Raw genomic sequence first — 19,452 nt, forward strand, 5'->3', positions numbered from 1 at the left:
AATGGCGAACTCGCTCCTCTGCTAGTGTTTCAATAAGTCAAATAAAGGTTGTGAGCTGCTACTTCGCTCCCACCACGCACCTCTCCAAGACATTTGATGGAAAGACATTTGGAAGGGAATAAAAAGAGAGCTTGAATTCCAACTTCAGCTTGCTGGAGAGTGAAGACAGAAAATCTCTCTCTCTCTCTCTTTTTAAAAAGGAATGTTGATGGTGACTTGACAGAAGAACCACTTCCCAGGGTCATTGTTTAGGAAGTCCAGCTGCAGTTGGTCCAGAATAGAGCAGTAAGGAGCTTGGTGTGTGTGCGCCCACGGGATCATGTTATACTTATCCTGAAACATCTGCACTGGTTGCCAACTTGCTTCAGGGCACAACACGAAGTGTTGGTGATTATCTTTCAAGCCCTAAATGACTTGAGTCAACGATTACTGACTTGAGTCAATGATTACGAGTATCGCCTCCTCCCATACCACCTTGCCCATTCACTAAAATTAGACAAAGATTACCTTCTCTATATCCCACCAAGGGTGGAAGCAGGTTTAATGGCAACAAGGGACAGGGCCTTCTCAGTGGCTGCACCAACATTGCGGAACACCTTAACTTATGGAGTCCAGATGCCTCCCCCTTGCTCTGGCTGTCTTTTGTTGGATGGTAAAGACATTTTTATTCCAGCAAACTTATTGCCAGCAAAGTGTGTGCCATCAAATGCAAAGGTTATATTTTATCTGTGGTCTCTGCTCTTGTATTTTGATTGTTTTTTCATGTGTTTACATTCGTTATGATATTGTGATTTTAAATTGCTGTAAGCCACCATGCACAAAGCACTAGAAAGCGCTGGAAGATAAATCTCTAAATAAATAAAGCAACCTTTCTTCCATCATAGAACTCAAGGGTCTCCTAGTCCCAGTCCCATCCTGGTACTGAGCATCCCCAAACTTGCTTATCTTCAGACCAGTGGACAGCAATTGTTTGATCCCACTGCCACTGGGTAAAACAGGTTTCACAGGTTTTTGAAACACCAAATCCTGCAAAACCTGTTTAGAAGATGTTAGAGTGCACACACCAGAGGCAACTGTGCCTCGTTGAAATGGCCTTCCATTCTCTGAACAACAAACCCTATCATTCAGCTCCAGAAGAAAAACGGTAATCACAAGAGGTACAGATTACCTTCCATGGCAAGAAAGGTAACCATGTCAAGCTTTGAAAGAGTGATGACCTAAAATATGAGCGGACCAGAAGAGATGAATATGAAATGGCATCATGCTTCCACTCCCCCTCCAACTGCACCTACCCTGTCCACTTATTATTAGAATTTTAAAAAGGGAACCACTAAGTTTAAACAAATAATCTATTTTCACATTTTCCATGGCTGATCTGTGGGACTGCCAGCCACTTAATATATTTGAGACATGCCTTAATGCTGGAGATTTCAGGGATTGAACCGGCAACCTTCTGTGCACAAAGCAGGCATTCTACCACTGCACTATGGTCCATCCTAACACCCTATAACGTTAGAGGCACTTATTGCAGTGGATAAACTGACCACATGGTGAATGCTTCTAAGTAGATAGCTTGTCTATGATGCCCATAATAGACTTCAGCCTTAGCCTTTCTACTCCATTGAAGAGGCGGGAGAGGATTGATCAGAACATAGAACACCAATTCAGTATTGGCTGCACTGATTACCAGTCACGTTCCAGGTGCAAGAACTAGTTGTGACCTTTTTTTAAAGGCTTTAAAACCACAAACCACTTGGAACCAAGTCATCTGAAGCCACAGGAGCCTGCCCAGCCATTAAGATCAGCCTCACTGTTTCGCCAGCAAGATTTATTAAGCTGGTGGGTAGAAGAAACAGCCTTCTTGGTGGTGGCCCCATGAATGAGGAATGTTCTCCCAGAGGAAATTCACCTCGCACCCTTCTTGTGTGTTTTAAAATGGGTTTTAAAGAGCAGGTGGTTCCCTTCTACTTTTACTCCTACTACTCATCTGAAGTTGGCCCAGAATTTTAAATGAGCCTATTTAAATTACTGTTGATTTTAGATGGTCTCGCTAAGATTGAGAGCCAATCTAGTGTAGTGGTTAGAGCACTGGAATGAGACTAGGGACACCCGGGTTCAAGTCCCCATTCAGCCATGAAGCTCATTGGGTGACTCTGAGCCAGTCACTGGCCCTGTTCAGAAGACACCTTAAACCATGGTGGTTTTTTGTTTAAAAAAAAGCCTTAACCACCATGGTTTAAGGTGTCTTCTGAACAGGGCCAGTGACACGAAGTCTAATCTAGCTCACAGGCTTGTTGTGACGACAAAATGAAGAGGAGTGTCACGCATGCATGCTGCCTTGAACTTCTTGGAGGAAAAAGCAAGATATGAATGTAACAAATAAAAAAATATTTTGGGGTATTATTAAAGGTTTCTACTTTGTTCTAAGTTTGTGTAAACTGCCTTGGGAGTTTAAAGACGGTGTACAAATACATAAAACAACTTGGGGAGTGAGAAGCAAGACACTATTGTTTAACACAAGAACAATCCCGTGTCAAATTAGCATGGTTTTTATGGCATGCTGATTTTAAGTGATGAATATGAACTGCCACAGACATTTGCCTTTAGTTATTGCATTGTAGGGTGGGGGAGAGAGAATCTGACTACAGTTTCTGCCTAAAACATGGAGTTCTAATTATTGCCCAAATGTCGTATCTAAACACTGCATTCCATCAAAAGGGACATATTCAGGTTGCTTAACTAGAACCACAGGGAGAACCACTAAATCAGTCACAACGTTTTAGGTACCCCTCTGCCATGATTTCCCCTCCCCCTTGAACAGTTGACAAGCCGCCCCTGAAATTAGGAACACAACTCAAACCAAACTCAAATCAACAATTATCTCTAACAGTAGGAGGGAGTTGTGGCATCTCCATCTAATTCAGCAGTATACCCTTCCCACAACAGAAAGACCACAGCCCTGTGTCATCTCAACATCCTTGAGAATACCATGTCCAGCTGAACTCAACATTGCACTGATTAAAAAGGGAAGAAAGAAAGCCTAACTGCTTTCAAGCACTCCAACGAGCAACACTCCCAAGCGGTCTTTGCTGATGAAATGGCCCCTGTGTGTTAGGTTGCACCAGAAATGGCAGCATAAACATCCTGGATAGAAATAAAATTATGCTTTTTTAAGATTGGGCAGCGATGCTACATGCACTTAATCATTTTTTTAAAAAAAAAACTCACTATTTTTAAAAATGAAAATATTTTCAAGCAAATTTTATAAGAAAGAAAAAGCAACATCCAAAAAGATAACATCTGGACCATGGTAAGAAAGATAGGGTCCCCAAATCCTAATAACGGGATTTAAATTTGTTTATACCAGGGGCTGGGGATTCTTCTTCTGTTGAGGTCGACATTCTTGCACTCCAACAGTAGGTGGGACACATAGTCAAAGTGGGCAGATTTACAGATGCAACAGTTCCCTTGGTGCAATACGCCTCAAGAAAAGAAAAAGACATTTGCATCTACTTGTGCAAAATTTCCCCCATCAGTTGCGTAGTTGAGGGACAGAGCAGGAAGAATAAATAATATCTACACCCAGTGTTTGAGTGTAGCCTAGGAAGAGTCCAGTGTCTAGACTGAGATACCTAGAGATACACATTTGGCCCATGAGCTGGAGAGCCTGCCAAGTTACAACTACCTATTCAATAGCTCGGTATTTACAATATGAGTTGACCAAATAAATACTTAACATTTTCATTCTGCTTTCTAGTGCTCAGAGCACTTCACATGCCTCATCTAGCGCATCTCTGCACCAGCAATATATGGCATGCTTGTGACTGTCCATTCACAGAAGTTTGCAGGTCCTTTAGATGACGTCTTCAACCTCCTACATGTCTTCTGCGCCTTCGCTGGTTATCCCATTCAAAAGAAACAACTTGATAACCTGATTCTTCTGAATTATCGCAGGATTTCTTAACATGTGTAGCTGAAGTTGTGCTACAAAGCACACACCAGAGGGCGGTGTCCCATTCAAGCATCAAGGGGAATAGTAGTTTTCACTTATAGACTATGTGGTCATCTTTCCGCCCGTGTAATTCAGCCCATTACAACTGTGAAAGAGAAACAGGATGCAAAGCACCGGTAAGGTAACAAGATTTCCCCTTAATCTTAAAAAGCCCTCAGTCTGTTTTTGGTAGTGTTGTATGGTCTATTTCTAATGAGACACAACTCCCCTTTAATATAGAGATGCCCCTAGTTTTAATCCTTACAACAACCCTGCAAGCCTGCACTCCCCAGCAATCGGAGATAGGAACCTCACACAGATCATGTTACACATCCCTGCTGTAAGGATAATCAGTATTATCCCCTATACTGCAGATAGGGGAAACTGAGGCAGAGAGAGTAGCCACTATGTGAGTAAAAGGCAGGGAGAAGATTCAAACCAGCGACTTCAGTTTCTTAGCCAACTCATAAGATGAATGGGTCCCAATCATCCATAAAAGGATAGTACTCTTCTTGCCTATTTTATAGGCATTCATTTGTTTCGTTTGCTAAACCACTAAAAGCCAAGGACCATATTCGTCTACTCTGTTGTTCTGTTGTTGCTATTTACTGTTTTACTCTGTATAGCACCATGTACATTGATGGTGCTATATAAATAAATAAATAATAATAATAATATTGTAGAGGAATCCTGACGCTCCCACTGGCATGCTATTTCTGGGGGCAAATTAAACACGATGATAATTGTCTGCATGCAATTAACATGCATGTTTCTGGTTACATTAAGAAAACAGCAGCAGGGAAGTCTGGGTGGCCTTGGGACCATAGGGACAGGAGAGAAAGTGTAACTCTCACGCCTTCACGCATGGTCATAACAAAAGAATCACCTCTCCAAAGGTGTGACGTATACTCAAGGAAAGCTAGTGGGAACAGCTTAAAATCCCTTGAAAGGCAAATAGATTATTTTACCAGTGGATTAAAGATAACAGAAACCTGCAAAATATGTGAATCGAGTCAACAGCAGAAGTGTACACACTGCAGGTGACAATGCTTCTATCACATTGCCTTCGTTTCCAGTTCAGATGTAATGTTCTGATTCATATGTAGTCCCTTGTTTTTGAAGCAAGGTTCAAGCACAAACTCCTACCTGGCATCTCCTTATTTGCTGGCTTTGGCATTTCAATCCTGGTTAAAGTAAACCACCATTTCCTGTTGCATTTGAAATGGGCAATCATGGCTTAACATCATATTATTCACTAGGATCTGAACCTACATTCATCTGTAAGCTTGGTGTTCTGTTTCATCATTGGGTCAAGAGGCTACACCTAAGCATTGTGAATACCTTAAGGGAAGTCCTCTGGAGAGCTTATATTCTTAGACTCAGCATAAGTAGCCTGGACACTGTAGCAGATTGATAAGTACACTGGAGGGAAGGGAGGGTAAGAAGATAAGAAGTGCCATGCCGGATCAGACCAAGGGTCCATCTAGTCCAGCACTCTGTTCACACAGTGGCCAACCAGCCATCGGCCAGCGATGAACAAGCAGGACACTGTGAAATAGCATCTTCCCACCCATGTTCCCCAACAACTGGTGCACACAGGCTTACTGCCTCAGATATTGGAGGTAGCACATGACCATCAGGGCTAGTAGCCATTGATAGTCTTCTCTTCCAGGAATTTACCCAACCCCATCCAAATTGGTAGCCATCACTACATCTTGGAGTGGTGAATTCCATCATTTAACTATGTGCGGTGTGAAGAATTACTTCCTCTTATTTGTCCTGGATCGCCCACCAATCAGCTTCATGGGATGACCCCAGGTCCTAGTATTTTGAGAGAGGGAGAAAAATGTCTTCCTACCCACATTCCCTACACCATGCATAATTTTGGACACCTCTATCGTGTCTCCCCTTAGCCTCATTTTTCCCAAGCTAAACAATCCCACTTGATGTTAGCTTACCTCATAGGGGAGATGCTCCAGCCCCTGGATCATTTGAGTTGCCTTCTTCTGCACTTTTTCCAGCTCAACAATACCTTTTTTTAGGTGTAAATACTGTACACGGTATTCTAAGTGTGGTCGCACCAAAGATTTGTATAAAGGCAGTATGATACAGGCCGTTTTATTCTTAGTTCCTTTTCTTATAATGCCTAACATGGAATTTGCCTTCTTTCCAGCAGCCGCACACTGGGTGGACTTTTTCATCGAGCTGTCCACCGCGCACCCACACCCAGAATTTTTATAGCTAAAGACAGAAAGAGCACTGGGAGGAAGACCCATTGATCACAGTGGCATTTGCTTCCAAGTAAATATGCACAAGACTGCACTGATAAAGGCTTTATATGTGAATGAGGCAAGCACATGAAAGGAAACACTTGACGTCCTCCTGCAATGCCCTTTGCATCCCAACCTGTGCCAATACTTCCAGCCCAGGCGCTTCTGTTTAGCGAAAGGGCTGATGTCCTTCAAAGTACCACTTCCTGTCTCTGCAAGCAATTCATTTTAGAAATATACTTTGTTCTCGGTTGGATTTTTAAAAACATTACTTTTTTAATATATATGTATATGTGTGTGTATATACACACACATACACACACACATATAATCATTGTGATTTCATGTCATACTGTTGGAAAATGTATCATGATAGTTACTCAGAGGAAAGTGTCTCGGGCAGAGTAATTCTATGGACCCTGGAGATGGGAAAACCCTACGGTTTCTGAGTCCTGCCCCTGCCTCCATGCCTCCTCTCGATAGGCTCAAAGGCCCATCTAGAGGAGAAATGATTAAAAGGAGGATGGAGTGGCAGCCTGGCCCAGCAAAGGTCACCCCGAAGCCTCCAAGGTCACAGGCTCCCACCTAGCAGGTGTCAATCCAATAGGGGGCACACTAAGACTTATGTCTAAGCCCTCAAAAGAACCCATCCAGCTACAGCCAGAGGCATTGATCAGAAGACTACAAATTCCCCAAGGACAACACTGGGCTGCAGCAATACGCAAGAATAGCCAGGTGACCCCCGTCCAAGAATGCATTAAGAGCTCAAAAAGGCATCAGTGCATTAACAGCCTTGGAAAGCAAGCACCTTAAAAGTGCTATCAAAAAACAGAGTTTCAAATCAGGAAGGGCTTTTTTTCTCTCATAATTGGTCTGCTGGCTTCCAACCCACATACATTTTGAAATATTTGCAAGAGGGTCGGAGGGAGAAGTACTGTGCGTTCTGGCACCCGGGATCTGTGCTGACACACCTACCTGCAAGGCCAGCAAAATTATTTGAGACGTTACACTGGTGCAAAGGTTATCTCAAGACATGGGTGTTCTCAGGGTGGGTACGGTTGCTCGGGGCTCTTGCATACTGCCGTTTCACGTTAGGCAGAAGTGAAATTAAAACAGAGCTTCCTCAGAAGCACTTAACTCAGCACTGTATTTTCCTGCAGTGCCCATCTCTATGGCCATAATCTGCCTATCCTGTTTACTCAGAAGTAAATCCTATTCAGCAAAGATTGCTAGCAATGTTTATTCAAATTTTCTTGCATGTAGGTTCATCCCATTTCCCATTAAGTGGGGGGGAGGGAGAGATTCATTGCTCCTTGCATAATGCCTTTTAATTGCCCCAATATAATTTTCTGCCCCTACAAAGGGAAGGGCGGAGTTACTGAGTCCTCTCATTATTTCCGATTTTTATAGCAAACGTGAACTATTACGCATCATCATCATCATCATTGAAGTAGCAGTAATTAAGCCTCCCCCTTGCAGGAACAGAAACTGACATTAAGTAAATCAAGAGAAAGCTGCTCAAGGCCCTCGCGTGATAACAGATTAAAAGTTATTCATCACTAATTTCCCCACCTATGTTCATTAAAAAGTAATAATTTGGGTCAAGAAGCACAGCAGCCCTTAAAAACACCAAGGGTACTTTGCCTTGTCTGTACTAGGTAAGCTTGTGCTGCAGGTGCATTTTGTAATGGAAAGAACGAACCAATGAACCACAGGTTAGGTTTGTAAGAGAGAAGAAAACCCAGGTCATCACAAAAAACACTGGACTGCAACAGATTGATAAGCAACGTCATCCGAATGCTCCCAAAAAGACAGTGAACAAAACATAGCAAGTCCAAAGAAAAGGGGGAACAATCCAAGTCTCAATGAATATAATGGCATTTTACTCCTATTTACCAAGAAGTAATTAAACAAAGCAGAGTTGCTCCATAATAACTCAATCCTATGCATGTTTATCCAGAAGTTCCACAGTGTTGTTCCCAGGTAAGGGTACGCATCTGTAACCAGTTTTTGCTTTTTCCGTATCTGTAGATCCGTGAAAAACCAACACTAAATAAAAGTTACTTCCAATACTAAAATGGCTCTCTATGCACCCCCCTGATCCATGAGGTATTCCTCATATTCCAGTTTTTACTCTAAAAGCCAAACCACCAACACCACAGAGCTCTAGTGTTGACACATTAAACAAGCATGAAAAAGTTGTGGGAAGGCATTCGAGGTCCTAATTGTCACGCAGTATTTGTTTAATAGAAGAACCAATTTTGTCACAAGCAGGGAGGCCAAACTTATTTTTCGGTTTTGAAGGATACAGTGAAACTCTAGAAATATTTGCTCTGTGATTGCTGGATGGCAGTTGACTATGAGACAATGTGTTTTCAGTTTTATTTTCCCTGTCTTTTTTTCCTGATGGAAACAGGTATTGGTCACTAACCTGTCCAAAAAATGAATCTTGAGGCAGGAAAATGGCACCGGCCTACCTCACAGGACTGTTATACGTATCGTAAAAAGAAGCGTACGTTAAAGCCTTTTGAACAATCAAAGTGTGCTGTGTGCTGGACTGCATCTATGAAACTATCTACCATAGGTAAAAGAGTGTTCTGACACTTCTGTGTTGCTGTCCTTTTTTAAAGGGAAAACCACTTTGGTAAGATGTAATTTAGAAAGAAGGGGTGAGGAACTGCCGGAGGAGGGGGGGTGCTTAACCCATTCTCTCACCTACCATTCCCTGCCCACAGGGTTTCAAATGCGTATTTGCACACATTTTGAAACTGTATGTTTTATTTAGGGCAGAATCTTTTGCCATGTTTAGACAGAAAGGAACTCTTACAACTCTCAGCATTAACCAGCCAGCAAGTCTTGCCAAGAGGACGATGTGGAGAAGGAGCCGGAATGAAAGACAACTTGGAGCAGTGGGTGGCCACATGAGGGTTATTTATTTATTTATTTATAAGATTTTTGGGGCGCCTTTCAGGGCAGAAGCCTTCACAAGGCGGCCTCCAACAATAAAGTACATAAGAACAATTAAAATATTAAAAGCGACACAAAACCTAAACACAACAAAATAGCAATTCAAAACAATAAAGCCAACAATAAAACCAGCAACAACAATGGTAGCAGCAGCAACTACAATACTCCTATCACAAAAATGCCACGGTGAAATACTATGTTTTCAAGGCCTTCTAAAAAGCCTGCAAGGACATCCTCTCTCTCTCTCTCTCTCTCTCTCTCTCTCTCTGGGCCTTGCTTCTGCTTTCTAAATTTCTTCCTCCCAAATCTGCTTTGCTTTGTACAAAGCAGCATTGGGACCCTATTGCACACTGCTGCGCATAACACCGCTTGCACTGTCCTCCCCCACCCCCACCTCCACCCTCACCCCAAATCACTCAGAGACCCAACATGTTGTACAAATTCAAGGAAATCCCAAGTGTGCATGGGCTTGGGAAAGAAACAATTTGGATTGTTTGTGGAAATTCTATATTATAGAGCCACCAGAACCTCCCAGGATAATAGCCACTAAAATCCTGCCTTGTACTAGATACAGACATATGAATGCGCATTTCATTTTGCTGATTTTTTTAAAGCTGTATTTTAAAACCCATTAGTCAAAAGAAATGATAGATTTGCTTGCCATTCTCAACTGGATGTGACTCCACAGAGGAGTCGATCTATGCCAGGAATTTTATTTCATTAAGAAAGTGATATTATGGAGCATCTGAGATCCCATATAAGACACAGCAGAACGCCAGAGAGGTTCTAGCTGCCAGTACCCCACAGTGCGTGCCTGATTATTTGCAGATGGTGTGTGTGTGTGTACGTGCATCTATGAGTGTAAGAGGAATTGTTACAGGAGTTTTAATCCCACGTTTTGGCACTGCACTGTAAACATTGCTTATAACCTCAGCTATATGCACAGATTAGCCATGAACATCCTCATTCACTTTTCTTTAAAATTAGCTGAACTCGTTGCATTTCCGCGGACCACAAGAAAAGCCCAAGAGTGACAGCGCAGACTAACTTCAATAAGTCAACTGTCAACACCAATTCTATTTACCCAATAGCTGAATGTCCAACAAGGAGCTAAATTGGATTCAATCTCTTTTGGGCAAGTCAGTTGTCCCAGAAGCACAATCACTAGCCTAAGATCAACCAGGGAACATGGGATCAATTAAAACCAGCTTATGGGGATTTTTTTTAAAAAAAAAGCTACCTAGGGCGGAGGAGAACAGGGAGAGAATAGGGGGATAATTCACACAACATGGGTTAGATCTCTATTCATTTCAGTTCTCCTGCTAGTTCTTAAGCCATCTTTGTAAAAAGCAAAAAACATTACTATCACCCTTCACTGTCTAGCCTGGGGGTCTAGAGTTCTACTTTTAATTAAAGACACACTATGGCTTTTTTGTCAACCCAGAGAGTTTGACTAGTCACTAAGAAAAAGAGGTGGGGGGGGGAGATTAGCCACTTACTATTAAATAAAATCCTGAATGCCATTTGCTGGAAAACAGAGGGGGAGAACTTCCAAGATGAAAAATCTATGGAGTTCATAGGTTCCTAAAGCAAACTCTACTTTTCCATTGCAGCTTTATTATGACTTCATCACAATGCAAGGTGAACACACACCTGAACAGTTTCAGCTGGTGTATATTTATGTAGGGTGACCATATGAAAAGGAGGACAGGGCTCCTGTATCTTTAACAGTTGCATAGAAAAGGGAATTTCAGCAGGTGTCATTTGTATATATGGAGAACCTGGGGAAATTTCCTCTTCATCACCACAGTTAAAGCTGCAGCAGCTATAATAGAGTGACCAGATTCAAAAGAGGGCAGGGCACCTGCAGCTTTAACTGTTGTGATGAAGAGAAAATTTCCCCAGATTCCCCATATATACAAATGACATCTGCTGAAATTTCCTCTTCAGCACCACAGTTAAAGAAACAGGAGCCCTATCCTCCCTTTCATATGGTCACCCTAATTTATGAAGCTTTGGTAAAAGTACAACCTGGTTTGACGACTGCTCTACAAAACTTGGCAAGCATGTAAGAAGAAGGAGAAGAGCGGACTACATACAAAAACCAATTCAAATGGGTGTTTTTAGAGAGAAGAGGAAAGGGAGATATTTCTATTGTTTTACAATGCTCTTCAAAGACAAGCACACACAAAAAGGTGTAGTACACCGCTTTGTCCACACGAGTGCTGTAATAACACTTCAGTGGTCCTATCAGCTACAGCTTTTTGCTGACAGAAAAACATTAAGACGTTAACATGATCGTGCCTTAAGATTAGACGGCAGCTATGCATATTATCCTTATTAAACCAAATCTCTGCTCATCACGCTGCTGAGTAATGCAATTATAGGAGAACGGTGCTTATGACACCTTCCATGGTATTGTCATTATTCTGCTAGGCATGATTTACTTGGTCAAGCGCAAACGTTGTGCAGATACTCTAAAGCTAGCCAAGGAGAGGAAGCAGCAGCAGACCGGGTTCTACTAGGCCTTCAAGCAGCAATTCTGGCCCATTTTATTTTACCTGCTATGTTCCCGAAGCACCTACCAGCATGGGGGAACTATGGGAGGGTGACCATATGAAAAGGAGGACAGGGCTCCTGTATCTTTAACAGTTGCATAGAAAAGGGAATTTCAGCAGGTGTCATTTGTATATATGGAGAACCTGGTGAAATTCCCTCTTCATCACAACAATTAAAGGTGCAGGAGCTATACTAGACTGACCAGATTCAAAAGAGGGCAGGGCACCTGCAGCTTTAGCTGTTGTGAGGAAGAGGAAAGTTCACCAGGTTCCCATATACACAAATGACACCTGCTGAAATTCCCTTTTCAATACAACTGTTAAAGATACAGGAGCCCTGTCCTCCTTTTCATATGGTCATCCTAACTATGGGCACTGCCCAAGTATGTTGTTCCGTTAGCGCAAATGATGTCATGGAAACTAGGTTTTGAGCTATGTTCGAGAGGAAAAGCCAACTAAAGTTATGTTTGCATAAGGGCGGTTGCACAACAGGGTTACACAACGGATAGTACAATGGTGTTGTGCAACCGATTGCACAAGCATAATGGTCAACTGCTTCTGCAACAGAATGTTTTGTCCCAGCTCTGCTAGCGCGATTTGAATTTGCAGAATGACACCGTTGGGTACTGCCCTATGTAGGACATGACTTCTTCTGCGTAGCTGAGTCCACAGGTAATCTTCAGGTGGAAGGTTTCCCCCCAAAAAAACTGGTGCACGACAGCGCATTGCAGGGTATGAAGGCAATCGCTCCTTTCCCCTTTAGATAAAGGCAACATATCCCATGCATGTACCTTGAGATAAAACCGTTAATGAAGAGATGGCAAAGACTAGGGATGGCAGAAGTACTGAGGCTAGAGCTCATCCAGGTTCTCCAAGCTCCATCTCAAAGCTAGTCCACTTCATTCCCATTGCTGAATGAGAGGTTTGTTGTTGTTTAGATGGGGAAAGTACACATTTAGGTATGCATTCTAGTCCCCACTCAGCCATGGAAGCTCACTGGGTGACTTTGGGCCAATCACTGATTCTCTGCTCAACCTAGCTTATAGGGTTGTTGTGAGGATAAAATAAAGAGAAGGAGAATTATGTAAGCCACTTTGGGGTCATTGTAAAAGTAAAAAAAGGTGGGATATAAATGCAATAATAAATAATAATAGCAACAACAATAATTTTCAAATAAAGGCATGTTTTGAGTGCAATCACAAGGTAGGGAATATGAGCTTTGCTTGTGTTCAGGGGGTGTGGACAGGGCAGCTTCTGATGTTTAATGAACTGAAACAATGTTCTCATACATCCCTACCCAAGACCTGAAACTGGGTATCATGGCTTGCCCTCAAACCTACAGAAAGACAACAAGAACTGTTAAGGAATCAAAGCCCTACCCAAACATGAACATGAGGCCAGAAGGTAATCAAGCTGAAGGGATGGCCTTCAACTCATCAGCCCAATAGAGATGAATTTACATAAACCAAATCTACCATCATTTCCCTTCAGAGCATAAAAGAAAAAAATGTCAAAGTCCCTTGATCAGCATCTATACAATAAGTGTGAGTAATTCATAGTTTAAACTCATGCTACTGACAGTGATACCCATGACAAGAATGACAGGTGTCAGAAATTAAGCCAAGGTCAGAAAGAGTGTGACACTTTTAACCAACTCTAAGAGCCAAAGAATCAGCACAGCAAACAGAAGATCAAGGAAACTAAAAGATGCAGACCCCGTTCAAAAGACACCTTACACCACGGCTTTAACCATGGTAAATAAGCAAAAAGCCTTATTCACCGTGGTTAAAGCCATAATTTAAGGTGTCTTCTTAACACGGCCTAACTTTCTGGCTTAACCACCATGGTTAAAACCATGGTTTAAGTTGCCTTCTGAACGGGCCCACAGAGAAGACTGGCCTCATCTAGATAAAAAATAGGCATGCTCTACCAAAAAGCTGATTACGAACAAACCACCTCACCAACTGAACAAGTAATTTACAGCAAAAGTTGGAGTATCAACCTTTTGGCATCCTAGAACTATCAGCACCACATTATTAATCCTGGTCACGTTACCTTAGAGGTCTCACCGAATTCAATGAGATTTACTTCCAGGAAGCTATGTATAGGGTTGCAACCTAAAAGTACTATTATTACAGGATCACACTGAAGCTTTAAGAGACTCAGACAGCTCATGCACCACATCCACATCACAAATGCACCCACACCATTCCGATTAACGCGGGCGGATACTTGAACATGTGGAAGGAGAACAGGAAGTAGAAGCAGCTTATACTTCCTGTTCCACACTTCTTTGTAACACGCAACATGTGGGCCGGCGCATCTTTCCTGTGATGAGATGCAAGTGCCCCCCAATGCAAGGACAGAAAACGCATCCTCCCATGAAAAAGACTTGCAAACAAAGAAACGTAAAAACAGAAAGCATGCATAAGTCAAGGGTTCTTTTCTCTCCCTGCCTCACCCCGTTGAATGTCTCAACAGAACAACACAAAAAAGTTCCTAATTGTTGTTGCTTTCCTTTTCTGTCTGTTAATGTACCACAGATGCCCAGTGTACCTTTAGCAGGCTCCTTTACAAGTGTGGTTAAGTAACAAACCCAATAGTCTGAGTGAATGTGTCAAGCAGTAGAACAGTAGAACACCGGGGTGGGGGGGAGAGGAGGAGGAGGGAAATAGGGGTTGCTGTTCAACTGGTTTTGGAAGAGGAGTGATTTCCTGGACCCAAACTGCCAAGTTTTCCCCAGAAGGAAACTTTCTACATCTCCTGGCCAATACCTGTATCAGTCATAGCAAAGAAAGAGGCAGGGAGGGGAGAGAAACAGACCATCAGGGTATTAGGAGGAGATCTCTAATTCATGCCAACATGCCTTTACTCAGCTGTGACAACCATCTTCTTTGAGCAACCAAACTATTGACTGGCCATAACGTAGGTTCAAGCAACAGCAGAAGTTGGTTCTTCAGCTGGTCATAACAGTAATACCAAAGCAGGGTGAATTTTGATGCAGAGAACTTGGGATCAACCAACCGAGTGCTATCTTCCTTCTCCCTAGGTGAATGGGTGAAAATTCCTCCCAAACTTTAACAGAAAATTACAAAGTACACTTTAAAAAAGAAAAGCCAGGGAAGCACAGCAGAGAGTAGTCCTCAAAGTAAAGAGCATTTGGTTGTGTGAGCATGTAAATCAGTGACAACCACCTTTACTGCCTTTCTTAGAGGATTTACTGCCACTCTTAGTTCCGTACATTTGACTAAAGCCAAACACTAAGATTTCGATTTTCTGTACGCTTACTCAGAAGCAAGCCCCATTGAAATGCATGGGACTTTCAAACAAAAATGTATGGGAATAAGACAACCTTACGTCCAGTACACGGGATGCACTCTTCATATATTCTGGAAAGAGATCTACTGCCCTATAAACTCTCTGACTTTCATACCTTTAACACTCGCACACACAAACGTTTCAAAAAGAAATTGTATCCAATGACTCTCATTGACGTTGACCTTTGCCAGTGCCCCAGAAAGACCAGCCTAGAAGGGGGGGGACACCTAGAGCAAAATTATTATCTGCAATTAGCTCAAATTTCCTCTGCTCGGCCCATGCACATTCTACCCACAAAAGGTCACATCCTGTACTTCACCTAAATTCAGTTGGAATCCTTATCACCCCATAGTTCCACAGACACAATTACCAGCAGAGATTAAAACATTAGATATGGACGAAAGGGAAGGGGGGATGATTATTTCACAACTTTTTAGCCCACTTTGATTGTAGTTACAACTACATAGAGCATCCAGGAGTAATCAATCAAATTGCAATCCCCGGATCCCACTCTTTTAGCTATGATCCTGTGAACACTCACTCGGGTACAAAAGCCCCTTGAACTTGCTTCTGTGTAAAACTGCATAGGATCAGGCTGTATCAGTATGCCTGATCCTATGGATGGATTTATGAATGCTGGTAATTAGGGTTGGGACATCAGAATTAGAGAAGGAAGACCTTAAGGGCATTTTTAATGGAGTATATGGTGGGGGGGGAGGTTAGAGGAAAAAAGCATCTCCCCCCCCCCATGGAGAATGCACGGCACTTCCGAACAAGCATGTAAGGGGGGGGGGGCTACAATAATCCTATCAACTCCCACATACACTAGTAATCCATAAAGCCTCAAAGGGCATTTACAAGGAGGTGCCCCCTACTTTTTCCAAGTAGGCAGGATCGAGGCCACAAAACCCCGGCACCAAGTGCAAAGGCAAGGTTAGCCGGCCGGCAGAGTGGGGCGGAGAGAAGGAGGGAGACAGACAGACACACAGACAGACAATATGCCAAGGGAGAATGGAGAGCTAGCTGGAAACCTAGGGATGGTCTGACGCGCGACTCACCTCTCTTGCTGCGTCTCCACCGGCCGCCTTGGCAGTGACTGTAATCCATACAGTTCAGGATGATCAAGGCAAAGGAGAACAGGCGAAACTGCATCCTTCGGGTCCGGGCTGGGGGGACTCAGAGCAGCAGCAAAAGGCGAGTCCGGGGGGTCAATCGCCGATAGCGGCGCCGGGGAGTTCCGAGCCTCCCTCCCTTGGAGGAGGCGAAGTGACAAGCAGAGAGAGGGCGGTGCGCGCGGCGGCGGCGGCGGCGGCTGCAGCAGCAGCAGCAGAGCCTGCCGGCCGGTTGCCACTCACACGCCCGCCGGGCCCCTTCGCAGATCTTGCAAAGTCCCGGCAACTTCGAGCATCTCCGCCGATCTGGAAGAGAGAAGCGCGGAATTCACACACCCGCACACGGAGCACACCGGCCGTTTTACGTCTGCAACCCTACACTCGCTTACCTGGGAGTAAGTCTCATTGAACTCTGCGGGGCTTACTTCCGAGTAGGCACGCTCAAAGCTAGGTTACACAGTCCCTCACGCGCGCCCTCTGGGAGGAAGCGTCCTCCACCTCGGGGCCCTTTCCTTCCGAGTAAACTCGCGTGGGGGGAGCCGGCTGCACCGGCGCCACTACTCTTCATGGGTCTCGATCCAATGTCTCGTGGGCCGAGCCGTCCCAAGGTCACGCTGCAGGCAACGAGACCGAGTTCGCCGGCGTATTTACGGCGTGCCCGGGATGGGAGCTTTCATTTCGCGTGTGTCCCCCCGCCCCCGGTCCCACCCACTCCGATCCAGGCTCTCTGGAGGCAGCGGCAACGTACAGCCGGATCCCAGAGATGTTCGCCCGAGGAGAGCCACGCGCGACCCGATCCTACGCGCGTCCCCTCGCAAGCAAGCCGCGCAGCCTTCAGCAGGGGCTCCGTCCCGGGAAAGCGCGCTCGGCGCTGCAGCCGACCCCACGCACGTGGGGCGCGGGGTGGGCTCAGGCCCGTGGGTCGTAATGAGGAGGGAGCTTGCTCGCCACGGAACGCGCGTTAGAGGATGGCGCCGTCAAACATGAGGATTTCCTGAAAATCTCCCTCCCGGTCCTACCTCCTCCAGTTCAAAGCGGCGCCTCCACCGGCATCCGAGCTCGCCCTGAAACCCCCGAGAGCCGCTGCGAATAGCGGGCGTGCAAAGGCTGCGGCATTGCCGAGCCAAAGAGAACGCTCCTTGGGAAGCGGGGTCCCGGGGGCGCAACCGCGGCTCCCTGCGCTCGCCAAGCGCGAACAGCCCAGAGCCGCTCGGAGTTCGCTCCCCAAAGAGCGGGCGGCGGAGCGGCCCCGTTTCATGCAGCCCGCCGGCTCTTTCGCTTCCCCCGGCGGCGGCGGCGGGTCAGGCGAGCGCCTCGCCTCCGCGAACCAGCAGGAGGCTGGAAACACGTGGGCCGCCCGGCAGCGAAGTTTGGGGGCCGCTGCTAACGCGCGCCGGGGACTCGCCTTCGCCCCCGCGCGCTCTTCCAGGGAGCCCGCCGGACCTGCCCACCTGGTGCAGCTGCGGGGAAAGAGGGCGAGTGGCGTTCCCCTCCAGTTGGCTCCTCGACAAGCTGCCGGCTCCTTCTTTCCCGCTAGTTCTCTTATACGAGCTCGCCGAGGTGCGCAAATCCACCCCTTCTGCCAGTCTCGCTCCGGGCGATTCCGTTCCCCGAGGCAGCGCGGTAAGTAGGTGGCGCTGTGCTCCACGCAACTCGCCGCCGGCAGAAACCCCGCGGCTGCTTCCCTGCCGCCGCCGCCGCCGCCGCCGCCGCCTCGGGGTCAGTTTGCAGCAGGGTTAGGCAAGTGGTAGCCTTCCAGAAGGTTGGTTGGTTTGTTTAAGCCTACAACTCCCCTCGGCCCTAGCCAGGATAGCCAATGGCGAGGGATCATGGGAATTGTAGGCCCCAAAAATCTGGAAGGTCATTCCTGGCTTAGCGATTGGGCTTCTGGACTTTTCGGGAAATGTGTGAGTGATTGGCAGAAGTTCAAAAACTCACCTCCCTTCCCTGCACCTGCTTGGCTTGACCGATGGTATTTCTGCCTGTCGCGCAGCTCTTAAAGGCCAGAGAAGCGCCTGCACACCCCTAGATACTTTCTAGGCCGCTGGATGTTTTGGACCCCAGGTTTGGTCGCTGGCATCTCCATTTAAAGGCTGCGGGGTAGCAGATGACAAAGAAGAGCTCTGCCTGAGCTGCTGATAGGCGGAGGAGACATGAGTTATAAGGGTCTGACTCATTATGAATTAACTTCCTATAGGTCCAGGACTGAGCCCAGCATTTAAAGTAAGTTCTTGGACTAAGCATCTTCTGAGCCTTTCTTGAGAAAGCATCACTGCTGATAACAAGCAAACCAGAGCATTGGAAGCGATTACAATCCACTCATAGGCCTGTGGTGGGGTGGAGGTGTTTGTTTGGCATTTGCTGGCACCCGTGACACAACTGTGCTGAACTTGAACCAACCCTGAAACATGTGAAGTGATACTAAAAGAGGGTGCATCTGAGCATGGGCAGAACGGGTTTTCTTCCCTGCTGAATAATTGCAATCATAAACTAACAGAGAATTGTGTGGATCCTTATATAGCCAAAAAGCCACCATCTGTGCCATCTTGTGGTCCGGAGAGCAGGAGGGGCAACTTGTAGCCTTTCCGATGTTTTGACCCACAACTCACATGTATGACAAACCAGGTTTAAAACCAAACAAGCAAAAACACCCCGTGGGTGAATGGCGCAGGAGCGGGTAGCCGCCTGATCTGCCCTCTGCAGCCGGGCAGAGCAACCGAGGGACATCCAATCCCTGGATTGTTGATTGTGGCTTGCAAACCTGGTATTTTGGGTTGTTTGGAGAGAGACAGCCCAAAGTTGTAACCCATGGTTGTTTAGCTCCGCTCAGCTGCAGAGGAAGCAGACAGGCAGCGAGGACCAGTTTGCCTGCTCCCGCTTTGTTGTGACATTTGAAGTGGGGCCACTTACGTATTTGGGGGCTGTAAATCCTTTGAGCACCAGTGTTTCCTGCTGATCCTGGGATCACTCTTCTTAGTGCTTTCTCCCTCCTGCCCTGCCTGTGCAGAAGGAACACTGAGATTGGTAGATATTGAGACAGCATTATCTACCAAGCTCAGCATGAACTACTAGTGATGTCCGGATTTTGTGAAATCCGTTCTGCTTCATGGATTGTGTGGTGGCATTCATTCTGGAGTTCATTCACAGACAAATTTGATTCCCCTCCTTGTTTTGCACAAAAATATGCAAATAATTCCATAAGAAAGTTTGCAACAATTTACATAATTTATGTTTGT

General features: G+C 45.4%; 1 protein-coding gene across 4 annotated transcripts in view; it reads right to left on the bottom strand.

Annotated features, from left to right (window-relative positions):
• RSPO2 (R-spondin 2) overlaps positions 1-16,268 on the bottom strand; it is a 125,570-nt gene extending 109,302 nt beyond the window's left edge. For all 4 annotated transcript variants that reach the window (XM_063131059.1, XM_063131056.1, XM_063131055.1 and 1 more), the window contains exon 1: positions 16,163-16,268. In XM_063131059.1, the coding sequence (XP_062987129.1) occupies positions 16,163-16,256 (94 nt within the window). In that variant the 5' untranslated portion in view covers positions 16,257-16,268. The remainder of the gene's footprint in view (positions 1-16,162) is intronic.
• Between the last annotated feature and the right edge of the window lie 3,184 nt (positions 16,269-19,452).

Source organism: Elgaria multicarinata, chromosome 7 (assembly GCF_023053635.1).
Source record: "Elgaria multicarinata webbii isolate HBS135686 ecotype San Diego chromosome 7, rElgMul1.1.pri, whole genome shotgun sequence".
NCBI classification, from domain to species: domain Eukaryota; kingdom Metazoa; phylum Chordata; class Lepidosauria; order Squamata; family Anguidae; genus Elgaria; species Elgaria multicarinata.